Source organism: Delphinus delphis, chromosome 20 (genome assembly GCF_949987515.2).
Source record: "Delphinus delphis chromosome 20, mDelDel1.2, whole genome shotgun sequence".
Lineage (NCBI taxonomy): Eukaryota > Metazoa > Chordata > Mammalia > Artiodactyla > Delphinidae > Delphinus > Delphinus delphis.
In genome coordinates, this window is record NC_082702.1 from 23,129,449 (window position 1) to 23,154,225 (window position 24,777).

At 36.9% G+C, this 24,777-nt stretch overlaps 1 protein-coding gene across 3 annotated transcripts in view; it reads right to left on the bottom strand.

Moving 5' to 3' along the window:
• Positions 1–7,683: 7,683 nt before the first annotated feature.
• Positions 7,684–24,777, bottom strand: part of NETO2 (neuropilin and tolloid like 2) — a 72,202-nt gene continuing 55,108 nt past the window's right edge. For 2 of the 3 annotated variants that reach the window (XM_059999128.2, XM_059999126.2), the window contains exons 8-9: positions 14,122–14,235; positions 10,773–12,985 (exon numbers count right to left, since the gene is read on the bottom strand). In XM_059999128.2, coding sequence (XP_059855111.1) covers positions 12,405–12,985; positions 14,122–14,235 — 695 coding nt within the window. In that variant the 3' untranslated portion in view covers positions 10,773–12,404. Of the gene's footprint in view, positions 10,218–10,772; positions 12,986–14,121; positions 14,236–24,777 lie in introns of those variants that run through there. The other variant, XM_059999127.2, reaches the window with a different exon arrangement.

The window sequence follows — 24,777 nt, forward strand, 5'->3', positions numbered from 1 at the left end:
ATGGTCTACATTGTCAGGGTTATAATGTACAGGTCTATCATGGTTATGCTGTCAGGCACAAACTGGGTAGTTTTATAATGATTCAACAAGAAGACAATCTTAAATGAGTATGCTTACAACAGAACTTCAAACTACATGAATGGAGAAATAGATAAGTCTAAAGTTATAGTTTGAGATTTCAAAACACTTGTCTTAATAACTGACTGAAAAGCAACAGATATGTAAAAGATTTAAATAATGTAATGAAGATTATAACCATTTAATGATATTTGTTTAGAATATTACACATATATGTATAAAATCTGCCTATTTTTCTGATTGTTTTTAAGATTTAAAATACTACATGCAACTTCAGAACATATATTCTTTTAAATATCACATGAAATGTTTACCAAGAGAGACCATATGCTGGGTCACAAAATGAGTTTTAATAAATTAAAATGACAGAGATCATATAGGATGTGTTTTTTAACCACAAAAGAATTAAATTAGAAATCAGTAATAGAAACATTGCTAATAACAGAAAAGTCTAAAGCCAATGATAAATCTTCCACCTTAAGAAGCTAGAAAGAACAATAAACCCAAATTAAGTAGAAAGAAGAAAACAAAACGACAGAAGTAGAAATCAATAAAATTTTTTAAATGGACAAATAATAGAGAAAATCAAATAAACCAAAGGCTGGGCCTTGGTAAAGATCAGTAAAGTTGTAAATTTCAGCTGGACTGATTTTAAAAAAAGGAGAAAAGATGCAGATTACTATTATCAAAAATGAAGGCAGAGACATCACAGCAGATTCTACATATATTTAAAGAATAATAAGAAAATATTATGTCAATAAAATCAACAACCTAGGGCTTCCCTGGTGGTGCAGTGGTTAAGAATCCACCTGCCAACGCAGGGGACACGGGTTCGATCCCTGGTCCAGGAAGATCCCACATGCCGCGGAGCAACTGAGCCTGTGTGCCACAACTACTGAGCCCATGCACCTAGAGCCCGTGTTCTGCAACAAGAGAAGCCACCACAATGAGAAGCCTGTGCACCACAACGAAGAGTAGCCCCCATTCGCCACAACTAGAGAAAGCCATGCACAGCAACGAAGACCCAATGCAGCCAAAAATTTAAAAATTAATTAATTAATTAAATTTTTAAAAAATCAACAACCTAAATGAAGTGCCCAAATTCCTTGCATTCCAGAATGGACTCAAGAAGAAACAGAAAACTAAACAGCCTTATCTCAATTTAAAAAAATAAATTTCCCATTAAAAATCTTCAGACAAATAAGATATCAGGCTTAGATGGCTCCACTGGTGAATTTTATCAAACATTTAAGGATGAAATACCAATTCTATGCAAAATTAGAAAATGCAGGAGAAAGTAAATTACCTCCCAACTCATATCATGAGGCTTACAAACAAATATTCCTGATAAATGTAGATGCAAAAAATTCTTAGCAAGTATTAGAAATTAAATCTAGCAGTATATACAAAGTGTAATACATTGCAACCAAGTAAATTTATCCCAGGGATGCAAGGTTGATTTAACATTTGAAAAATCAGTCAATGTCATTTATCATATAAAAAAGAGGAAAACTATATGATTACCTCAATAGATGCTGAGAGAGTACTGGATAAAATTCAACACCTGTACAAAATAAAATCTCTTAGCAAACTAGGTATAACAGGGAATTTCCTCAACTTGATAAAAAGCATCTATGAAAAATGTGTACCTAAATAATACTAAATGGTGAAAGACTAAATGCTTTCTCCCCTGAGATGAAAAACAATAAAATAACAATAAAAAAAACAATAAAAGGATATCCACTCTCACCATTGCTATTTAACATCATACTGACAGTCCTAGCCAGTGTAACAAGGCAAGAAAAAGAAATAAAATGCATACATAATGTACAACTGCTTTTATTCGTAGATGTTATGTTTGCATATATAAAAAATCTAGAGGAATCTATAAAATGCCACTAGAATAAGTAAGTTTAGAAAGTTTGTGTATAAAGTTAATGCACAAAAATCAACTGCATTTACTTAGTTGAGGCAGCCAGGCTCCTTAGTTGTGGCTTGCTGGCTCCTTAGTTGTGGCAGGAGGGCTCCTTAGTTGCAGCATGTATGTGGGATCTAGTTCCCTGACCAGGGATCAAACCTGCGCCCCCTGCATTGGGAGTGCAGAGTCTTAACCACTGTGCCACCAGGGAAGTCCCTCTTTATTTTGAATTGAAGCACAGTGGATTTACAATATTAGTTTCATGTGTACAACATAGTGATTCAAAATTTTTATAGATTATACTCCATTTAAAGTTATTATAAAATATTGGCTATATTCCCTATACTGTACAATATATTCTTGTAGCTTATTTATTTTATACATAGTAGCTTGTACCTCTTAATCCCCTACCCCTATTATGCCCCTCCCTCATCCCTCTTCCCACAGGTAACCACTAGTTTGCTCTCTATATCTGTGGGTCTTGTTTCTGTTTTGTTATATTCAGTTTTTATTTATTTATTTATTTTTGGCTGCATTGGGTCTTCGTTGCTGTGCATGGGTTTTCTCTAATTGTGGCACTCTGGGGCTACTCTTCATTGGGGTGCATGGGCTTCTCATTGTGGTGGCTTCTCTTGTTGCGGAGCATGGGCTCTAGATGTGCAGGCTTCAGTAGTTGTGACGCATGGGCTCAGTAGTTGTGGAGCATGGGCTTAGTTGTTCCGTGGCACGTGGGATCTTCCCAGACCAGGGATCAAACCCGTGTCCCCTGCATTGGCAGGTGGATTCCTAACCACTGCGCCACTAGGGAAGTCCCTATTCAGTAGCTTTATTTTTTAGATTCCACATATAAGTGATAACACAGAGTATTTGTCTTTCTCTATATGACTTATTTCACCAATCATAATACCTTCCAGGTCCATCCGTGTCATTGCAAATGGCAAAATTTCATTCTTTTTTATGGCTGAGTAGTTGAAGTATTTCTTTAAAATAGAATTCAACAGCTTTTGGTTGGTGTTTTTTTTGGAAACCCCTTTTTTTAAATTAATTTATTTATTTTTGGTTGTGTTGGGTCTTCGTTGCTGTGCAAGGGCTTTCTCTAGTTGTGGCGAGCGGGAGCTACTCTTCATCGCGGTGCACGGGCCTCTCACTATCGCGGCCTCTCTTGTTGCGGAGCACGGACTCCAGACGCGCAGGCTCAGTAGTTGTGGCGCACGGGCTTAGTTGCTCCGCGGCATGTGGGATCTTCCCAGACCAGGGCTCGAACCCGTGTCCCCTGCATTGGCAGGCAGATTCTCAACCACTGCGCCACCAGAGAAGCCCTTTGGGAACCCTTTAATCGCGTTATAGCAGTGGTTCTTACCTGGGCTGATTCTGACCCCTCCCTCCAGGGGACATTTGGCCATATCTGGAGACACTTTTGGCTGTCACAAATGGGGGTGGTGCTACTGGAGTATAGGTCAGGGACACTGCTAAACATCCTACAATACACAAAGTGGTCTCCCTGTAACGAAGTATCATGCGGCCCAAAATGTTAACAGTGCTGAGCTCGAGAAATCCCATTCTCTAGGATAAGAAAATTCATTTTTTCAAAATTAGATTTTCTCACTCTCCCCTCTAATTAAAAGGAAATGGAACTCCATTTTGTAAGTCATAAGAAGCAGAAATGATGTTATCGCATGGTGATGCCAGTCACAATACTTCTGATGTCCATAATTATTTTCAGAAAGTAAAAGTGCTTGATAACATCTTCAGGAAAAACACAAACTTCATATATAGGTAGTATAATTAACATTGTAAAGTATTAAAAATGAACTTACCTTTGGTTCACTGATAAAGTTCCCCGAACATAGCGACTACCATGGGCTGCTTTTTTTTTTTTTTTTAAACATCTTTATTGGAGTATAATTGCTTTACAATGGTATGTTAGTTTCAGCTTCACAACAAAATGAATCAGTTATATATACACATATGTTCCCATATCTCTTCCCGCTTGCGTCTCCCTCCCTCCCACCCCTCCAGGCGGTCACAAAGCACCGAGCTGATCTCCCTGTGCTATGCGGCTGCTTCCCACTAGCTATCTACCTTACGTTTAGTAGTGTATATATGTCCATGCCTCTTTATCGCTTTGTCACCGTTTACCCTTCCCCCTCCCCATAGCCTTACTAGACATGGGCTGCTTTTGACTGGAGTTTCTTTATGAGATTGAAGTTTCCACCAAATTGTTAATTGCTTTCAGTTTCCCCATCTCCAAGAAAGGCAAAAAAGGTACCTGAGAAAGAAGCTGTTTCTGTTCTTGTTTTCTTGCTACTGGCACATTAGTATTCGACAGTGGTACTGTACTAAATTCTGGGGCTGCTACTGAAATGTCATTAAATTCCAACTTTACACACCTGGCATGCCGCCAAATGCAGCTCAGTGTGTTAAAGTGTGGATTATGGCCCCAAAAAATCAGTGCTCTAGAATTCTGCGTTTATGTAAACCTACAATTAAAAAGTGGGCAATCACTTTCTTTGCTTATCTGATGCGGGGAAGAGAAGCGAGTTGTTTTTCTAGGGTGGAGAGGTGAAAGTGTCAGCTTAAAACAGAAGCATTCCCTGGCACATCCTTTAAGACATAGCTTTTGATAGACAGTTTCTCTGTACACCTCTCAGCCTAGCACTGACCAGCACTGGTCAGGGAAGGTCCCTCATTTTCACAGACAAACTTTGGGAGTTTCTTCAGAGAACCTGGTTTGGTGTTGTAGAATTTCCTTAAGAAATGTGTGAACATTTGTGAGTAATGGGAAAACAAAACAAAACACTGGATCCTCATGAAAGAAGGTAGCGATAGCACGAGAGGACAGTTTTTGGACAGTGCATGTGTGGGTATGCTTATTTTAAATGACAGAGAGGTTATCCACAAGGCTCCTAGTGGAAAGGCAGGCACTTCTCCCAATCCCGCAGGAAAACAACGTAAAGCTTCAAGCAGTATAGTCACTGCCTGCCATCTAGCAATTAAAAATGGCAGGATGGGAAGACTAGAGATTCATTCGGCGCCTCTCTTGCAGAGATCAGGGTATTAAGGTGGAGCTGCCAAAGCAACAGGTACTATCCTACTTCTAGAGGCTAAGGTTTGACGCATTCATATTAGAAAAGGATTTAGGACACAGTTCTACCCACAGGGCAAAACAATGTCAGCAATAGCAGCTTCAAATTCAAAGGAAATATTTATACACAGATACAATGAAAGATACAGTTTATCTTTGTAGCAGGTAGCTGTGGCTGTCAGTCAGCTGCTGAAAACAATTTCAGAAAAAAAAACCGCAGAGTTGGTTTTTCGATCATTTTGACCAAAGCAGAGCAAAGCGAACCAAGGCAAAGCAAAGCAAAGCAAAAAAAAAAAGGAAAAAAGAGCATTCTCTTCCAGGAAATCTATTATTTTTCATCACAACAGAAAAATCTCTGTATTGAAATGTTTTGGCTACATTTCTCATTTTGGGGGTAGAGTGGTTCTGGACATGAAAGATTTGTATTTCTCAGTGCAGTCCCCTCAACCTTCTTTTTTTTGCGGGTGGGGGTGTGCTCTATTGCTTTCTTAATCAGCTTTCCCAAGAATCACCTTTTCAAGTGGAGTAATGATAGAGCTATAACTAGCTCTGCAGTCTAGGAAACTGGGTGTTAGTGTGATTGGAAATATGAAAGATTTTGACTGAATTATGGGAATACTATATAGAATTTGAATAGAATTTTATCCTTTATTCATTTTAAGATAATTTTATCTTACTCAAAGGAGACTTGATAAGTGATTTAAAAGGGGCACTATTAGAGAGTTAGGATTTAATTGTAATCTTATTTACATTTCAAATGCAGAATCAAATTTCAGTATCTTTTGCCATACTTGAGAGAGAACGGATTTAGTTAAGTGTCTTTATTTGTGGCTGGGGAGGCTAAAATAGCTGACAGGTACTCATGTAAGGGGAAGATTAGCTCTCCTCATTCCATGCTGCCAGGTTCAAGATGTGCCCACTGCACTGATAGTTCTGCAAACATATAACATCGTGTTAGATTCCATCAATACGTTTACCCCAGGAGTGAAACAGGGACATGCCACTGTCTTTTCTAGCTTCGTATTATCTATGGCTGCATAACAAATTACCCCTAAGTTTAGCAGCTTAATGTAATATATACTATCTTGGGTTTCTGAGTCAGTAATCTGGGTGTGGCTCAAGGTCCCTCACAAACTATAATCAAGGTGTTGTCTGTGGTCATCTCATGGCTCCAGTGGGGGGAGGAACCTCTTCCAGACCCAGTCACGTGTTGCTGGCAGGATTCAGTTCTTTGCAGGTGGTTGTACTGGGGGCCTCTGTGCTGTTGCCTGGAAACCCTGGTTTCTTGTCACATAGGCCTCTCCATAGGGCATCTCAGAACATGGCAACTGGCTTCCATCAGAGCAGGAAAGCACAAGAGTAATAGTGAGCCAGATAGAAGACAGAGTCTTTCTGTCGCCTAGTCTCAGGAGGGACGTGTCCTTTTTGCCGTATTCTGTTCATTAGAAGCAGGTCACTAGGTCCAGCTCACATTCAAGGTCAGGGGATGATAGAGGATTGTGAATACTGGGAGGTAGGAATTGCTGGGAGCCATCTTGGAAGCCTCCTACCACTTATTTAAAGCGTTATTCTTTCTTTTTTTATATTAAAAACTAATGACTGAGAAAGTAAGGTTACCTTCAGACGCTGAATGTGACAGGCAGAGGCCACATATTTGAGTCAGTTGCAGCAAGTTACTTGTGCACATTTTCAGAGCTAAATTGTCTCCTGAGGCGTTACACGTAACAGACTGATAGTTACTCAAAGGTAGAGAAAACTCCCCTACGATTCACATGACTATTTTTGGGTTCAAAATTTGTGAATGCTTCTCTGAAACACCACTTAATACAAAGCTTAATACAAATCCTAGACAATGTCATCAATGGAAGAATAGAACAAGATTTGAAAAGCATGTTCAAAACCTAGATTTTTTGATGGAAATTCCTTCTAGCAATCAGCAGGTACTCAAAATGTTTCAATAAAGAAGGTACCGGCTCAAGTGGCCTGCTAGCACCAGATGTTACAGAGTATGACAAAGCTTGGAGGGTGAGACCACTTTTAGATAAAAGCTATTTCTTGATCCTAAATAACACAAAAAGTAAAATTGCTCTGTAACTATTTGCGGAGACAGACCAGTGGTAGCTACCTTTCTTTTCTTCTCCTTTTGCTCCTTGATCTGTGTGACTGAAAGACTCAAGAGTTTTTGGCTTTCTTTGCTTTCTCCTCAGGATACACCTTTCATGAGGTCTACCCACCCACCCTTACTAAGCTTGGCTGTGTACCTCAAAAGGACAACGTGTTCTGACAGCCCACTCTGTGGAAGATCTCAGGGCCACTTCAGTGACCAGAGGCAGCAGCCTGGATACTGCAGGCAACCTAAGACCATCTTGTTCTTTTTTTTTTTTTTTAAGTTCCTCACTTGAAGATTTATTTGAAAACTTAAAATGGTGTAATAGCCTGAGGAAGCTTTTATTTTTTATCGTAACTATGATTATTTTAGTTTGGAAGTGACCAGATAGGAAATGCCAACTTTGCCTGGGAAGGAATTTAGGATTCTTTGCGACTTCTAGAGACTTTGGAAATTGAGGCAAGCAAGGAAATCAAAACACAAGTTTTATTCCCAGTTCAAGGGTCAAATTCTTTACTGTGATATATCAAATCGAGTATTAAGCATATGAGAAGTCTTATATGGTCTGGAAGTTCACCTCTAAAAGAAAAATCATTGCTTCAAAAGAATATACTCAAGACAGTACATACTAAACATGCACCCCAGTCATTAGCTTCCTGGGCTTTTGTAGTCATTAAACCAATCACAGAAATATATGGAAAAGTTGCTTTAAAAAAAGCAAATTCAGAATTACGAGTTTGTTATTAGTAGAGGTATATAAAACATGGACAACTGATTTTGCAGAAAGCTAAAAAAAAGATATCCAAGGTCAACTTGTCATATTATTTAGCTCAGAACTCAAATCATTCTCCAAATTCAAGAGATACAGCACACACAAGTGTTTTAATTTCTAGAGTATAAGTTTTCCCCTTTAGATTTAAAAAAGATCACAAAAGCAAAACACTGAAAGCTCTTTCTGTCCAGTGTCAAGGATATAAATTGTTAACAAACGTTGTTTATTAAGAATTCACAGTAACTGTCTTGTAGAATTTGCAGGTGCCAAGAAATCGTGGCAACAAAATTGTAGAATAACAAAGTGTTACATAAGGAAAAAAAAAAGTAAAATATAATGCTTTGAAAGAAATTGTTGTAGAATAAATTACATTTTAAATCAGAATAACTGACAGCCTTACATGAAACATCTGGGCTGCTGTTTAGAGTGGCTTTTAAAACATATAGCCAGCTAAAGCAGGGAGAGAGCAGAAAGCAAGGAAAGGGCGCTGGACTAGCTCTGAGATGTGGGCGCTGCATTCTCTTCTCTGTGCTTCAGTCTTCTCATTAATAAAGTTGGAGCAGATAATCTTTCTTGTATCTTCAAAAAAACCAAAATCTCAAGGTTCCTTCTGATCATGAACAATACAGCAGACACCATTTTGTAAGAGAGCATACTCTTCTCTGATTGAGAATTATTCCTGTAGTCACAACTAGGCTTTTCCTATCCTGTTCATCAGTTGACACACTCCTGAAACAAGGAAGCGTCCTCACCAGACAATAGCAGAACTATAAAAATGTTCAGGCATTTAGGAGGTTCTTTTAATGCCTAATAATCATATGAAAAGTGACAAAGACACTGACACAAGCTATTAACAAGTCAAAATAAAAGGAGTGTTTTTGATCTCTTTTGTGATTTGAAATGTGGAAAATCCTTTGCTTTTTGTTAAACCTTTGGGGTGAACATCTCCCCTCACAAAAGGTACATCATACTTTATTCCTACACACTTCAGATGTTGGGATTAGTAGGTTTCCTGAAATTTGAGGGCACTTGAGGATTAATACCTTGTGTTAAATTTGGGATCAATGGTGTCACAAATGACAGTGCTGTACAAGTGCACCTAATGCTGCTTCTGAATTGAAGATATTCTCTCCTCCAGATTTGCCTTTTTTGTTCTATGTTTAACACTGGGTATTATATTCTCTGTGAAGGGTGTAATAACTTCCACAAGATGGCTAAATTTCTTCTTAAATTACTAAAATTTATGGCTTTCACATTAGTAAACAATTTGCAAAGTTTTCTCATTACCTCAAAGATGAAAGACTATATATACAGCAATTAGCATTATTCTGGAAATAATGCCTAAAATTTATTAGTTTCATTCTCTTCTCTTCATATCATATACTGCCAAATGTTTAACTAAGAAATAAATGAGATCTAATACCCACCTATAGTTCAATGAATAATAATAAGCCAGTCTCACAGGTGTAGAGAACTAACATATGGACACCAAAGTGGGAAAGTGGAGGGGGTGGTGGTGTGGTGTGATGAACTGGGAAATTGGGATTGACATGTATACACTGATGTGCATAAAATAGATAACTGATAAGAACCTGCTGTATAAAAAAATAAAATAAAATTCAAAATAGCATAAAATAATAAGCCAGTCTCAGGCTAGCTTAGCTATTGATCGTCTGGTTCTTTAGTTCCTAGCCTACACTGAGATGATGTGTCTTCACTGGGTTAAGATTTACCATTATGGCCTCTCTCTGTATTTTGCATTTTCTTTAAATTATGAGGAAATGTCGGTCAATATGAAGACCCTCCTTTCTTTAGTTTAAGAGAAAACTAGCCTCTTGCAGATAAGTTTGAGTTTTCTACCATGAAAAACAAAGATTTCATTTGTTTTAGCAGCAAGAAAATTTAGAATCAAATTTGTTGTCCAAGCTTTGCTGAGTTGCCTGAAATCATGTACTTCTGTGCTTTTTTAAATGTTAAATGTCTTCTTTAAAGGCTTTGTATTTTGTAGGCCTCTTCATACCCTTTTAAGAGACAGCAAGATACAAATTTCAAAAATAAAAATACAGGGGCTTCCTTGGTGGTGCAGTGGTTGAGGGTCCGCCTGCTGATGCAGGGGAAGCGGGTTCGTGCCCCGGTCCGGGAGGATTCCGCATGCCGCGGAGCGGCTGGGCCCGTGAGCCGTGGCCGCTGGGCCTGCGCATCCGGAGCCTGCGCTCCGCAGCGGGAGGGGCCACAACAGTGAGAGGCCCGTGTACCACTAAAAAAAAAAAAAAAAAAAAAAATACAGTTACAAGTGACTAGTTAAGCATATTGTATTATTTTCTACTATAGATGTTAAAGACGATTTAATAGTTTTTTTTTAATGGATATAATTTTACATAGAAAATATGATAATTTTCCTTTCATTAAGAATGAGATCACAGTTATTATTTTATTAAGGATTTACTAAATACTGTCTGGTGTGTTACCTACTAAAATGCCTTTTCAGCTACTGAAAGAATTTAGCTACCTAATCTGGCTCTGGTTCATTAGTTCATTGAACACTACATTCGTTAAGTCTTTTTACCTTCCCAAGTTATATTTTTAAAACAGGAAATTATGCTGACTTTAAAAAAACTTAAATCAAGACAATACTATTTGTAGGCTTTCCTATCTTCTGGATGGTATATACTTTTTTAAAAATAAAAAATGTGATATAATAAGCATTTTGAAGGAGTATTATACATGTATCATGTTTAAGGTCACAGTTTTCATTAATCTGAGAAAACATACAGATGTGATACTTTAAGAAAATCAGTGAAATCCAGTGAAACTTTAATTTCTCATTTCATTGAGAATTTAACTACAAAAAATATCAAAAATGAGAATTTATCTTTTAGTTATAATTCAATAAATGGATTCCTTTCCATATATATCTTAAGATCGAAAATCTCAGTGCCATAAATAACATGATTGAAGAATCATGTAACAATGTATATTTTAATATCAGATTTGTGTGGTGATTTAGAACAATAAATATCACACAGTGAAAAATTTATCATAAACTAAATGCAATAACAAGAGGAAACAAATGCTTATGTACACATTACCAAGGTCTTTACAATAAATTATAGTGTACAGTTCCATCACAGCATATTTGTATACAAAGTCACTAACGCAAACATTGAAAGAAATCTGTCATGTAGCTCTTTAATCTTGATTTAATAAAGTTTGTACAGTATCAAATAATATCAAAAGTCTAAAAAAACACAATGAGTTTTTATATCATGTTTATAAATTATTGTTTATATACCATTAAAAAAAAATAAGGTCAAAAGTGCAGTTTAAAAAAAAGTGGGAATTGTTATTCTTGGTAAGAACTAGAAAAACGTACTGTCCCAAGTAAGAAGCAATCTAAAGGCTTATACAGTTTCTTAGGCATTTTCCTTTAACTCTCAAACAACCTTGGTTACCATATCCTACAAGATAAACCAATACAAAGGGAGTGAAATAATCTTTTTATAAAAATAATACAAAACACAGATCTAGTAATGAGAAACACTGGAAATAAATATAATGATAGGCCTCCCCCCAAATGCATTAAATGACTTTTTGCTCACAGGAATGAATGTGCTATCACTGAATGTAATAAAACTTGGGAAATTTCAAAGCATTTCTAAAAATTTTAATCTTTGTCAAGTTTTTAGGTATAACTGGCAATGGTGCATACATCCCAGGATTATGAAACTTTTTCGTATAACTAAGACAAAATATGACTTAAAGGTGCTAAATCATATCACAGAAAATAAAGACTAAGGATCCAGTAATTAAAAGGCAGCAGTATAGAAACTAGTCAAGAAGAAAGATGGACAAAACACAACTCTGTGTCTTAATTGGCACTTATCACAGTAACTAGTTATATTTTGACAAATTCTAGAACAAATGCCTATATTGAAATACGTGTGATACATGAACCACTTATATAAGAAACTGAAAGGGTAAAATTACTGGCTTATAAAACAAATTAAATTTAGAGAAAAGAAAAAAATAAAAGGAATGTGAAGAAAAATCTTACTTTTAAACTTATTGTGGGATCAAAACATTGACAGAGCTGTATCAATCAGGAGCGGTCTTCCTGCTGCTAAGACCCGCAGGCAGCTGAGCCTGGCGCAACACCACCCCTCATCTCTCCAAATGCTACTATGTAACTGGTGCTTTGTTTGTAGGACACTGAGCAATAGAGGCTTATTTTTTGTTTTTTACTGAATGGAATAAGTTCCCAGGTTGGGTTAACATATATAGACTGCCTGAGATAATAAAAACTTCACCATTACATTAGGTTAATGGGAAATGAAGATCTTCCTGGCTCTGACAGGAGAAAAGGGGTGGCTGCTGAAAACAGTATGGGTGCTCTGTAGGCTACATACGTACATACTTAATAATTAATGTCACCTTCAGTAGAAGATTAAAAATCGATGGATATGGATGCTTGTGCAGAATCTTCCCGCCCTCTGACATAAATTTCACAGGGAATCTCTTCCATTACTCTGTCTTCTAGGGCCTGTTCAGGGCACTCGTGTGCCTGCTTGAAAGTGTAGCTACTCTTTTTGAAGGTGCTATTAAATGTTTTCATTGGCTGCGGTTGTGCAAAATCATTTCGGAAGGGAAGTTCCATGGAACTGAGGTTGGTCCTGCTTTGTTTGATGCTGGGTGCCTGCGATCCACAGTGATGGTCGTGGATGCACCGCGACGCCGTGGAGGAGCACCGCGCCTTCTGGTAGCTGTCCAGTTCCTCCGACAGGTCGGCCAGGTCCGCAGACATCTCCTTGTCTCTCAGTGAAAACAGTTCATAATGAGGAGGATCAAACACTTCTTGGAATCCAGTTTTATTAAAAGCAGTTTTGCAAGCCATGACCTTTTTTCGAGGCTGTTTCACTTGTACTAAAATAGAAATAATGAGAAGGACCAAGACAATCCCTGACGTAATGCCAATAATTGTTCCGTGAGTTTTAGTGATTTGTTCAAACAGTCCTGCTTTTTTCTTTTCTGCAGAAAAGAGAAAGAAAAACGATGAGGCTTTTAAAATTTGTTCATGAGTCCTGTCACAAATTGGTAAAGTATTTTTAAGTAAAGCAGAACACTTCTGTATTTTTTTTCAAATACAACACAGAAAATGCAATTTAAAATTAGGTTTTAAAACAAAATAATCCCATTACGACTTCTGGTTAAACTAACCAATCATAACGCAGCTAGACAGACTACGAAAAAGGAAAAGGACTTGGTTCTTTACTCAGAAGGTACGTGAATACATAGCTTGCAGATCAAAGTAATACATGAATACAGAAAACACCAGAACAAAATACCCTTGTTCTATCAAGTTTAGCTTTCTGTTCTGTGGTAGTTTTGAGTATACCCATAGTATTTCTACTGATGGCCATAAGCAAGAGAATGATCTGACTAACCCACTCAGGTATGTTATCATGGTCTACTGTTTTTGAATGATTACCTGAAAATACTTTCTCTCAAGTACTTCAGATACCCATATCAGATTACATTAACTTTCCATAGTAAGATATTTATTGAACTCTTGGGAGAATAAAAGGGAGATAAACTTTAGTACTGAAACAGTGATTTGATAACCAGTTTGTAGACATTCAACTAGTATTACCACAAGCCATATTTATCTTCCAGGGAGTATATACTGGAAATATAGTGTAGGAAATTCATGGAATAAAAAAAGCAGTCCTTATAATGATTCTGTTTTTACATTGTAAGACTGAATCCATCAGTTGATTTTTATTAAATAGTATTTTCATTTAATTTAAAAAATAAGAATACTCTAGGTTACAATCTAAATTATTATGAGAATAAGGTATCTTTACAATAGAAATGACCAAGAAAATAAGGGCAGGAAATACCATGATTGACTTTTGAACAACTTTAAGGTAAAAAACATAGTCTATAAAAAAAATGCTTTTGGTGAGAATAAATATTTTTCTTCACTTTTACCACATCCCAGAAGTCTATGATCCATTAAGGAGAACATTTATTTTATATGTGTTTATTCCAGCCAAAGCAGTTATGCCAAGCACAGTTGTAGAAAAAGACATTTTAATTTTTTCTTAATGAAAGGCAATGGACACTCCTCTCTCAAAAAGGCTGGCCTTTGCCAATAGACTCACCTTTACAATGATTTTCATCCCAAGGGTATGCACAGTTTTGAACCCCATTACAGACTAAAGAATTATTGATGCACATGTTGCTATGGCAAAAGAAAGTGCTGCCTGTGCAGGGAGCTGTAGGAAAAAAGGAAACTTTGTTGCTAAGAACTGAAAGCATACAGATTACAACTCATCCTGATTTATTTTACATTTACTCTTATAAAGTCAATATCTTACCTCAAAGGCTTTTCTGTGAACACACTCTGTACTACACAAACAATAAGACAAAGGCCAATATTCTCTATTGCTGACTCATGTAAACCTGAACTTAGTTTTGGCATCAAAAGACTGTTTTTAGTGTAATGACAATATGAATATACGGTCATCCCTTGGTATCTGAGGGGGATTGGTTCCAGGACCCGCTGCAGACACCAAAACGTGCAAATGCTCATGTCCCATAGTAGGCCTCTCCATATCCAGTTCCTCATCTGTGGATTCAACCAACCATAGATCATGTAGTACTGTAGTATTTGCTACTGAAAAAAATCCATGTATAAGTGGACTTGCACAGTTCAAACCTCTGTTACTCAGGGGTCAACTGTATTTCCCATGGTTCTTATGAAACTAGTATATAGCCCGGTATATATATATATATATATATTTTTTTTTTTTTTGGCTGTGTTGGGTCTTTGTTGCTGTGCATGGGCTTTATCTAGCTGTGGCGAGCGGGGGCTACTCTTCTTTGCGGTGTGCGGGCTTCTCATTTTGGTGGCTTCTCTTGTGGAGCACGGGCTCTAGGCGCTCAGGCTTCAGTAGCTGCGGCATGTGGGCTCAGTAGTTGTGGCTTGCGGGCTATAGAGCGCAGGCTCAGTAGTTGTGGCGCACGGGCTTAGTTGCTCCATGGCATGTGGGATCTTCCCAGACCAGGGCTCGAACCCATGTCCCCTGTACTGGCAGGTGGATTCTCAACCACTGCGCCATAGCCTGGTACATTTTTTCAAAATGTTAAAAGAAAATGTTAGCAAAGACGTGGAGACACTGAACCCTTGTGCATTGCTGGTAGAAATGTAAAATGGTGCAGCTGCTGTGGTAAATAGTATGGCAGTTCCTCAAAAATTCATATAGGTTACCATAAGCTCCAGCAATTCTCCTTCTAGGTATATACTCTTAAGAATTGAAGGCAGAGACTCGAACAGATACTTGCTGTTCATAGCAGCATTATACACAAGAGCCAAAAGGTTAAAGCAACCCAAATGTCTGTTGATGGATGAATGGATTACCACAGACAAAAAGGAGAAAAAACACTCTTCGGAATTTCAAAAAAAATGTTTTAAACAGTAAAGATATATGGAATATATGCCATTGAATTTCATATTTGATATAATTCTTAAAAAAACCTTAATGGTCTCAAAGCTCATCATAAGGACAATAAGTATTAGTTACATAACATAAGCTGTTAGATTAAGGATAGAAAAGCCAAGGAAGACGTATGGTGATATTTTATTCAAGTACAAAATTAGCTAGTGTACCCACTTCTGTTGTGTCATATATATCACAAAATCATATTACACAAATGTGTGTACTTTAAAATAGAACCAGTGTCCTAGAGAACATATAACATTTTTGAATTCCTCATTTCTAAAAACTGGAGTTTTGTTTTTTGTTTATATATCATACCATAATTCTATTATATACTATATCATATTACATGCTGAATTCTTATTTTACCTATTTTATCCAGTTCACAAATGGGGATACAGGGAAGAGAAGCTATTTTCAAGACAGGGTGAGTGAAGTTATAAACAGCACTGTGGCTTCTAGGTATTCTGATTTTCTGAGTGAAACTATCATCAGCTCTTAACGTTTATCAACAGAACATTATATGACAGTACTTTGATGGCTCTTCATAGTTCCAAAAGTGGCAAAAAAGACAGGTTTTCTGCAGTGTTTCTTATTGATTGAACAGTGAGTGGAAAATACCCTTAGTTTTTTATCATAGAGTTCTTTTTTTTTTTTTTTTCCGGTACGCGGGCCTCTCACTGTTGTGGCCTCTCCCGTTGCAGAGCACAGGCTCCGGATGCGCAGGCTCAGCGGCCATGGCTCACGCGCCCAGCTGCTCCGCGGCATGTGGGATCTTCCCGGACAGGGGCACGAACCCGTGTCCCCTGCATCGGCAGGCGGATTCTCAACCACTGCGCCACCAGGGAAGCCCCCATAGAGTTCTTTATAACTGTTCTCCACATTATTTAAAGCAATTAGAGAGCAGCACTGATATTGTCAGATTTCGTTTTGTAGAAATGTGAAGTATATTTAAAATTACAAATGTATTAAGCTTTATGGATTTTCAAAGGACAAGCATAGCTGTTTATAATGAGAATCAATGTATGAGTTATTGACATGGGTTGCTAATGACATGCTTCAATTCAAAACTATATAAAATGGCTGAATTATAAGTCTTTATAAATAAGGGACAAAGATAACAGCAAAAATACTGCTGTTATGAACTACTCTCTACTTAAAGCCTGAGGACTTTCTCCTTTCCCCTTTACTCACTATGGGTCATGGTGTGGGAGAGAAGAGGGGGTTAGGATTTTAGCTTCCCTCTACTTCTGATGAGATGTGTCAATGATGGTGAAAGATGGTTCTCTCCTTCAATTAGGTCTGCAGGGGACCCGTAGGGCAGTAAGTCACTGAAAATCACACTATGGATTTATTCTAACAAAAATATCTTCTGCTGCTTTCACAGTTCTAGTCCTGGAAATTACTTTCCTAAAACCATTCCCTTTCTTAAAGAGTGAGGTATATATTAGTATTCAGTGCTTGGGAAGAAGTCAAACATATCCTGGTTGCTATTCTATATCATTCATTTTAGCCAAGTTATACTATTTTAGTCACATCTGCAATCTACAATGAGTAGAAATGAAGTGAATCTCTCATGCAGAATTAGTCCATTTATATAAACCTCCTCAGAAATATTTTCATGGATGGATTAATAATAATTACAAATCATTAACATTTTAGAGAACAAAAGAGTTTAACAATTTGAATTAATGATAAGCATGTAAAAATGTACTGTTTGGAGCTCTCAAATGTGCTTATCAAATGGACATTCTTAAACTGGGACTTTTGTTTTATAAAAATTCACAAAATCCTTTATTTTGATCACACACTTTTTTTGGAGGGGAGGTTTTCTTTTTCTTCTTGGGTAATAAAAGCTACATTTAGGATATGGAGCTAAGTCTACTGCAGCCTTCAATTAGTCTGACCTTTAGTGACTAGTGTAAAGATATCACTTGAAGGAGGCTTGTCACCTGTTTACTTATCAGATTTGTATTAAAGAGAAATCATTAGTGTTTATAGAGAAAACAGCTAAAACACGTTAGAGAAGAATTTTACATATAAGTTTAGACCACTGCCAAAATAAATATAATGTGAGTTAAGAATGTGAACAAGTAGCCATATTTAAAAGTCTTTAAAAATAAACTGGTGGAATTAATTCTGCTGATAGTTTACTTAACCTAATATATCTGTGCAAAAAGTTAATGCAGCAGGACCAAGGCTGCTACCTTTAGAAGGGTCCGTGTGCAAGGCTGGCCCTTAGCTGGCATCTGGGAACTTGGCTTTCCTCTATTACCTGACTGATAAGGTGGTTCACGGTGCCTAGAGTTTGTGTTAACAATGTCATCTATGCCAAATACTTGCTTTCCTTCTGTGAATCTAGAATTTCGGTATATGCAAGGCAGACAGTGCCGATGTGAACAGCCCCCAATATAAAACCTTGGGTGCTGAATCTCTAAATGGGCTTTTCTGGGCAGAAACATTTTACATATTACTGCATTTTCTGGTTGCTGGAGAAATGAACATACTCAGTGTGCCCCACTTGGGAAGGAGAGAGCATAATGAAGCCTGTGAAAGGACTTCTCCAGATTCAGACAATCTTTTTCCCTTACTGATCCTTTCACTGTAATAATCTTAGCTGTTAGGACGAATGTATGTTGGTCCTAGCAAATCACCTATCATGTGGATGGTGTTGGGGAGCCCTGAAACAATATCCAAAATGGTATCATTTTAACATGTAATCAATATAAAACATTATTAATGAGATATTTTACATTCTTTATTTCATACCAAGTCTTTGAAATCTGGGATCTATTTTTGTAATTATAGCACATTTCAATGTAGACTGGCTGCATTGTTAAGTGCTCACCAGCTACATGTGGCTGATGGACCCTGTACTGGGCAGCATGGGTAGTACAGATGTTGGGAGTAAATGTACTGAGGAAAAAAGTAAGAAGCCTAAAAGGCTTTCTTGCTAACTGCATCTTTGTATCAAGCGCTGATTTGAATTATTTGAAACAGTAAAACAGCCTTTGTAGGGTTGTTTTTTATTTTTCAAGTTTGAAAAGTTTTCAAAATAAAACAATTTTTAGAAACAAACTGAGGTTATATCTATAGATCGATAAAAAGCAACAGCACAGTCTACTTGTGGCAAATACCACTGCTGAACTCTTGACATTTCCCAATGCTCGAGGAATTCACTACACCCAAAATAACTCAACACTTTCTTTTATCCATTCAGTTTTCATTTTCCAAGTCAGTCGGGCCCCAGAAAGTGACTGTCACTTTGCATCCTTGTGGAGTCTGTCTCCACAACTCTTCTTTCTCCTCACTGTCACTTGTTTGGTTCAGACCTTCCTGGTTTCCCACCTCAATCATGGAAGTAACCTCCTAAGTAGCCTCCATGCCCCAATAAAAGTACAGCTCTGATTATATCATTTTGTAGTATAACATGCTTCAAAACTCCCCAATGCCTGTCTAAATAAAGCCTTTAGTTTAAAGGTCTTCAAATTCTAGCTTTAATCTACCTTTCCTAGTTCATTTCTCTCTGTTCTCCTTTCCACTACTTCTTGTGGGCCAAATTAACTCTGATTCTATACCTTTTTCATTATAGTACCTCTGCTGGAATAATAACCTCAATTAACATTTCTACCTTCTAAAATCTACCTACCCTCAAGGATAAACCCAAAGGACCTTCCTTCAAGGACTACTTGCTTCATAAACAATGCTGCCCACTAGAAGTAACTTTGATATTTAATAAGAAAGCACTTTGTTTTCTGTCTTAAATGGTCTTTGTCATAGTCAATCCTGTATTTACTTCATTTGCATATATGCCACCTCACTTAAGTGACTGTAAGATCCTTTAGGACAGGGACTGTATCATCCATTTTCGTATCTTCATAGCAAACACTTCATATTGTAAAAGTTAAATAAATGAATGGAAGGCAGGTAGGAAGACTGGTTGGCTAAAATTAACTTCATAACCCAACTGACCATCTGGCAATTCAAAAAGATCTTTAAAATTAAAGATAGAAGAGTTCAGCTACAGTAAAGACTGTATATGGTCACATACAACCACAATTTTAATATAGAAGCCAAGGAATAATAATATAATACTTTGAAATTATAAATAAAGGGTAAAATTAGTAATTTCCAAATTTCTCAAGAAAAATATCTGATAATATCTTACTGTTATATTGAAATATTTACTAACTTTGGATTTGCAAAAATCATATAGCTTATCATTATACCATACTCATCAGTCAGGACATAAAAGCTAAAACATTTGTCTCATGAGGACAATAGATATTATATACCACTTATTTTTTCAAATATATGTGATGGGAACATACACATGCAAGTGTATCCAGGAAGTCTGGGTGAGTCTTTAAATGGTAGTTTTCTTCATATAGGAGATGACTGTGAGGAAAGGAACCCATTAAACAGGCTAATCAGCCCTACCCAAATGTAGATTAAAGTTAAGGGCCATTCAAAACCAAGTCAAAAACATGATGGTGTAAAAGCAGTTTTTTGTCAAGCTAATGCAATATGATCTGCACTTACAATAAGCAAAATCAACAAAATAATTAGGAAATACTGACAAGTCACTTGTACTTTTATAGGAGAGACAAAAGCAGTGAACCATTTCGCCTTGTGAGGATTTGTTCACTTGAATTACCAAGGGTTTAAGGGAAGAATTCTAAAATCTGTTCTCAAAGTTTCTCCACCTATAAGCTGGGTCAGTGTGTCTACACATGAGCTACAACATCCTTTAATACTAAAAAGTTCCCACATGCTCATAAAACAGTAAAGATACCTTTAAAGACTTAGGCAATCAGAAAAAGACAAAATCCCCATTGTAACCACAAGGAAGATGTCTAAAGGATATGCACAGAAGGAAATCTAAATGTGTCACTACAAAAATCAACCAAGCACAAAAGAAGGCTGTAATGAAGGAAATAAGGGATAACAAAACTGTTAAGACATATAGAAATCAAACAGCAAAATTGCAGAAGTCCTTCTTTATTAGTAATTACTTTAAATGTAAATGGATTAAACTCTCCATTCAAAAGGCAGAGATTAGCAGAAAAGATTAAAAAAACCAAGATCCAACTATATGATATTCTATAAGAGATTCACTTTAGATCCAGAGACATAATTAAGTTGAAAGTAAAAGGATGGAGAAAGATATTCCATACATATAGTTACCAAAAGAGAGCTGGGCTGGTGATACAAATACAGGCATATGTTGGAGATATTGCTGGTTTGGCTACAGGCTACTACAATGAAGTGGGTATTCAAGTACTCACATGAATTTTTTGGTTTCCTAGTGCATATAAAAGTTACATTTACATTTTACTGTAGTCTGTTAAGTGCGCAAGTAGCATTATATCTAAAAAACACAATGTACATACCTTAATTAAAAAACACTTTATTGCTAAAAAATGCTAACCACCATCTGAGCAAGTCTTTTTGCAATAGTAACATCAAAGATCACTGATGACCATAACAAATGCAATAATAATGAAAATATTTGAAATATTGTGAGAATTATCAAAACATGACAGAGAGAAATAAAGTGAGCAAATGTTAGAAAAATGGTGCCAATAGACTTGTTCAACACAGGGTTGCCACAAACCTTCAATTTGTGAAAAATACAGTACCTATAAAACGCAATAAAGTGCCGTGCAATAAAACAAGGTATGCCTATTATCAGACAAAAACAGACTTTAAGTCAAAACTGTTACAAGTGACAAAGGACACTGTACATTGATAAAAGGGTCAATTCACCAAGATATAATAATTATAAATGTATATGGACCAAAAATCAGAGTCCCAAAATATAAGAAGCAAACATTGTTAGAATTTAAGGGAAAATTAGACAGTTCTATGATAACAGTTGGAGACATCAATACTCCACTTTCAATAATGAATAAAACCACACAGAAGATCAATAAGGATGGAATTCCCTGGCGGTCCAGTGGTTAGGACTCTGCACTCTCACTGCCAAGGGCCTGGGTTCAATCCCTGGTTGGGGAACTAAGATCCCACAAGCCAAGCAGGATGGCCAAAAAAAAAAGGCCAGTAAGGAAATAAAGGACTTGAACAATACTATAAACCAATTGGACCTAACAGACATGTATAGAAAACCCCACCCAACAACAACAGAATATATTTTTCTCAAGTGCGCATTGAACATTCTCCAGGACAGACCATATATTAGGCCAAAAAAAAAAAAAAAAGAAAATCTTAATTGTAAAAGATGGTCATAATACAAAATGTCTTTTCCAATAACAGTGAAATGAAACTAGAAATCAATAATAGAAGGAAAACTGGAAAATTCACAAATATGTGGAAAATAAACTACACACTCTTAACCAACCAATAGGTCAAAGAATATATCACAAGGGAAATTAGAAAACACCTAGAGACAAATGAAAATGAAAACACAACATACCAAAACTTACAGGAAGCAGCGAAAGCAGTGCTAAGAAGGAAATTTATAGCTATAAATGCCTACATTAAAAAAAGGAGACAAAAAAGGGAGAAAGACCTCAAATCAATAACTTAAAGAACTAGAAAAAGAAGAGCAAACTAAATTAAAAGTTCCATGCCTTTGTCAGAAGCATTAAAATAATAAAGATTAGAGCAGAGATAAATAAAACAGAGGAAAAAAGACACCAGAGAAAATAAAAACCACCAAACTTGGTTCTTTGAAAAGATCAACAAAATAGGCAGACTTTTAGATACAATGACTACGAAAAAGAGAAAAAAGAGATTAAAAAGACTCAAATTACTAAAATCAGACATGTAAGTTGGGACATTAGTGTACATTTTACACATATACAAAGGATTAGAAAAGAATACTAAGAACAATTTGTATACCAAAAAAAAAAGGCTAACCTAGATGAAACAGACAAATTCCTAGAAACACACAAACTACTGAAACTGAACAAAAAGAAAAAAATCTCAATAGATCTCTAACTAGCAAGGAGACTGAATCAGTAATCAAAAACCATTCAACAAAGAAAAGCCCTGGACCAGATGGCTTCTCTGGTGAATTCTACCAAACACGTTAGAAAAATTAACACCAATCCTCAAACTCTTCCAAAAAGTTGGAGGAGAGATCACTTCTTACTCACTTATTGGCCAGCATTACTCTGATATCAAAGCCAGACAAAGATACTAGAAGAAAATAAAACTGTAGACCAATATCCCTTATGAATATCAATGCAAAAATATTCAACAAAATACTGGCACTGAATTCAGCAACATTTTAATATGATAACCAAGTGGGACATAAGGATGGTTCAACATACAAAAATCAATCAATGTAATACACTGCAATAACAGAATGAAGGGGAAAAATCCACATGATCATCTCAAGTGAATCAGAAAAAGCATTTGACAAAACTGAACACCATTTCATGATAAAAACACTCAATAAAGTAGGAATAGAAGAACACTTCTTCAACATGATAAAGGCTATATATGAAAACCCCACAGCTAGTATCATACTCAATGGTGAAAGGTTGAAAGCTTTCTCCCTAAGATTAGGAACAAGACAAAAATGTCCACTTTCACTTCTATTCAATATAGTGTACTAGAAGTGCTAGCCAGAACAATTAGGCAAGAAAAGGAAATAAAAGCATCCAAATTGGAAATTGGAATTGGAAATCCAAATGATAAAGTTATCTCCATTTGCAGATGATATGATCTTACAAGTAAAACCCTAAAAGACCACACACACACACACACACACACACACACACACACACACACAGATTCAGAGCACATAAACTAATTTAGCAAAGTTGTAGCATACAAAATCAACAAAAATTAGTTACATCTCTACACACTAACAAGGAACAAATGGAACATTTACAACACATTGAAAAGAAGAAAATTCTTAGGAATAAATTTAACCAGGGAGATATAAAATGTACGATGAAAAGTACAAAATGTTGCTAAAAGAAATTAAAGAAGACAAATAAGTGGGAAGATATCCTGGGTTCATGGATTGAAGACTTAATATTGTTAAGACGACAGTACTACTCAAAGCAATCCACAGATTCATTGTGATTCCCATCAAAATTCCAAAAGTATTTTTTGCAGCATAGAAAAACTTATTCTAAGATTCATGGAATCTCAAAGGACACTGAATAGTCAAAACAATCTTGAAAAAGAACAAATTTGGAAGACTCTTCCTAATTTCAAAACTTACTACAAAGCTACAGTAATCAAAACAGGTGGTACTGGCATTAGAACAGACAAATAGACCAACGGAATAGAGTAAAGAGCCCCTCAAATAAACCCTCACATATATACAGTCAATTGATTTTTGACAAGGATAACTAGACTATTAAAAGGGGAAAGAACAGTCTTTTCAAGAAATGGTCCTGGGAAAACTGTATATTCACATGCAAAAGAATGAAGCTGGGCCCTTATCTTATACCATATTTAAAAATTAACATGAAATGGATCAAAGTCCTAAATGTAAGAGTGAAAACTATAAAGCTTTTAAAAGAAAACAGAGAAAAGGAGTGACGTCAGCAAGATGATGGTGCAAGTTCTCCCTTTGTCTCTCCCCTTCAGTCTACAACCAGTAAAACAACCCTAACTCAGCTCTGCCCAATAGACCAGATGCTGGAGAATTGCAGACATCTGTATATCTAAAGGTGGGTGGACTGGAACACAAAGAGGAGGCAGCACTCAGGGAACAGCAGAGTCACTGCCTGTGATCTCTGCCACTTTGTTTCTATGGCTGAGCCTGCAACCCCAGAGAACCTGGTAGCGGCAGGGGAGGCGGCCATACAACACCCGCCTCCTGGCTGCAGTGGTACCTGCAGCCACAGGGAACCAACGTTACTGGGACCTGCAACCCCAGCTCCCTTCTTCCCCTCCCCCTACTCCCATGGTAGCAGAGCCTGCAACTCAGTAGACCCTGGACGTGCTGGAGGTGCCCGCAATCCCAGTGTCCCAGGTGGCGATGCCAACAGCAGCAAGGCACCAACAACCCTGGGGGCACAAGCGATGACAATAAAGAAGATGCCAACGAACAAACTGCCGATCCTCAAATGTATAACCGGAGGCAGCTCCAGTAAAAGAAACCAAAAACTTGTGTTATAGTGCCACCTACTGGAAAACTAAAGAAAGGCCTCAAATTACTAAACTGTTGAACCCTTAGAATCAAGTGGGGTGGGGGGCGGGGTCCAGTGGGCAAGGCTCTGCACTCCCAATGCAGGAGGCCTGGGTTTGATCCCTGGTCAGGGAGCTGGATCCTGCATGCACGCTGCAACTCGGAGTCCGCATGCCTCAACTAAGAAGTCCGCAAAAAAG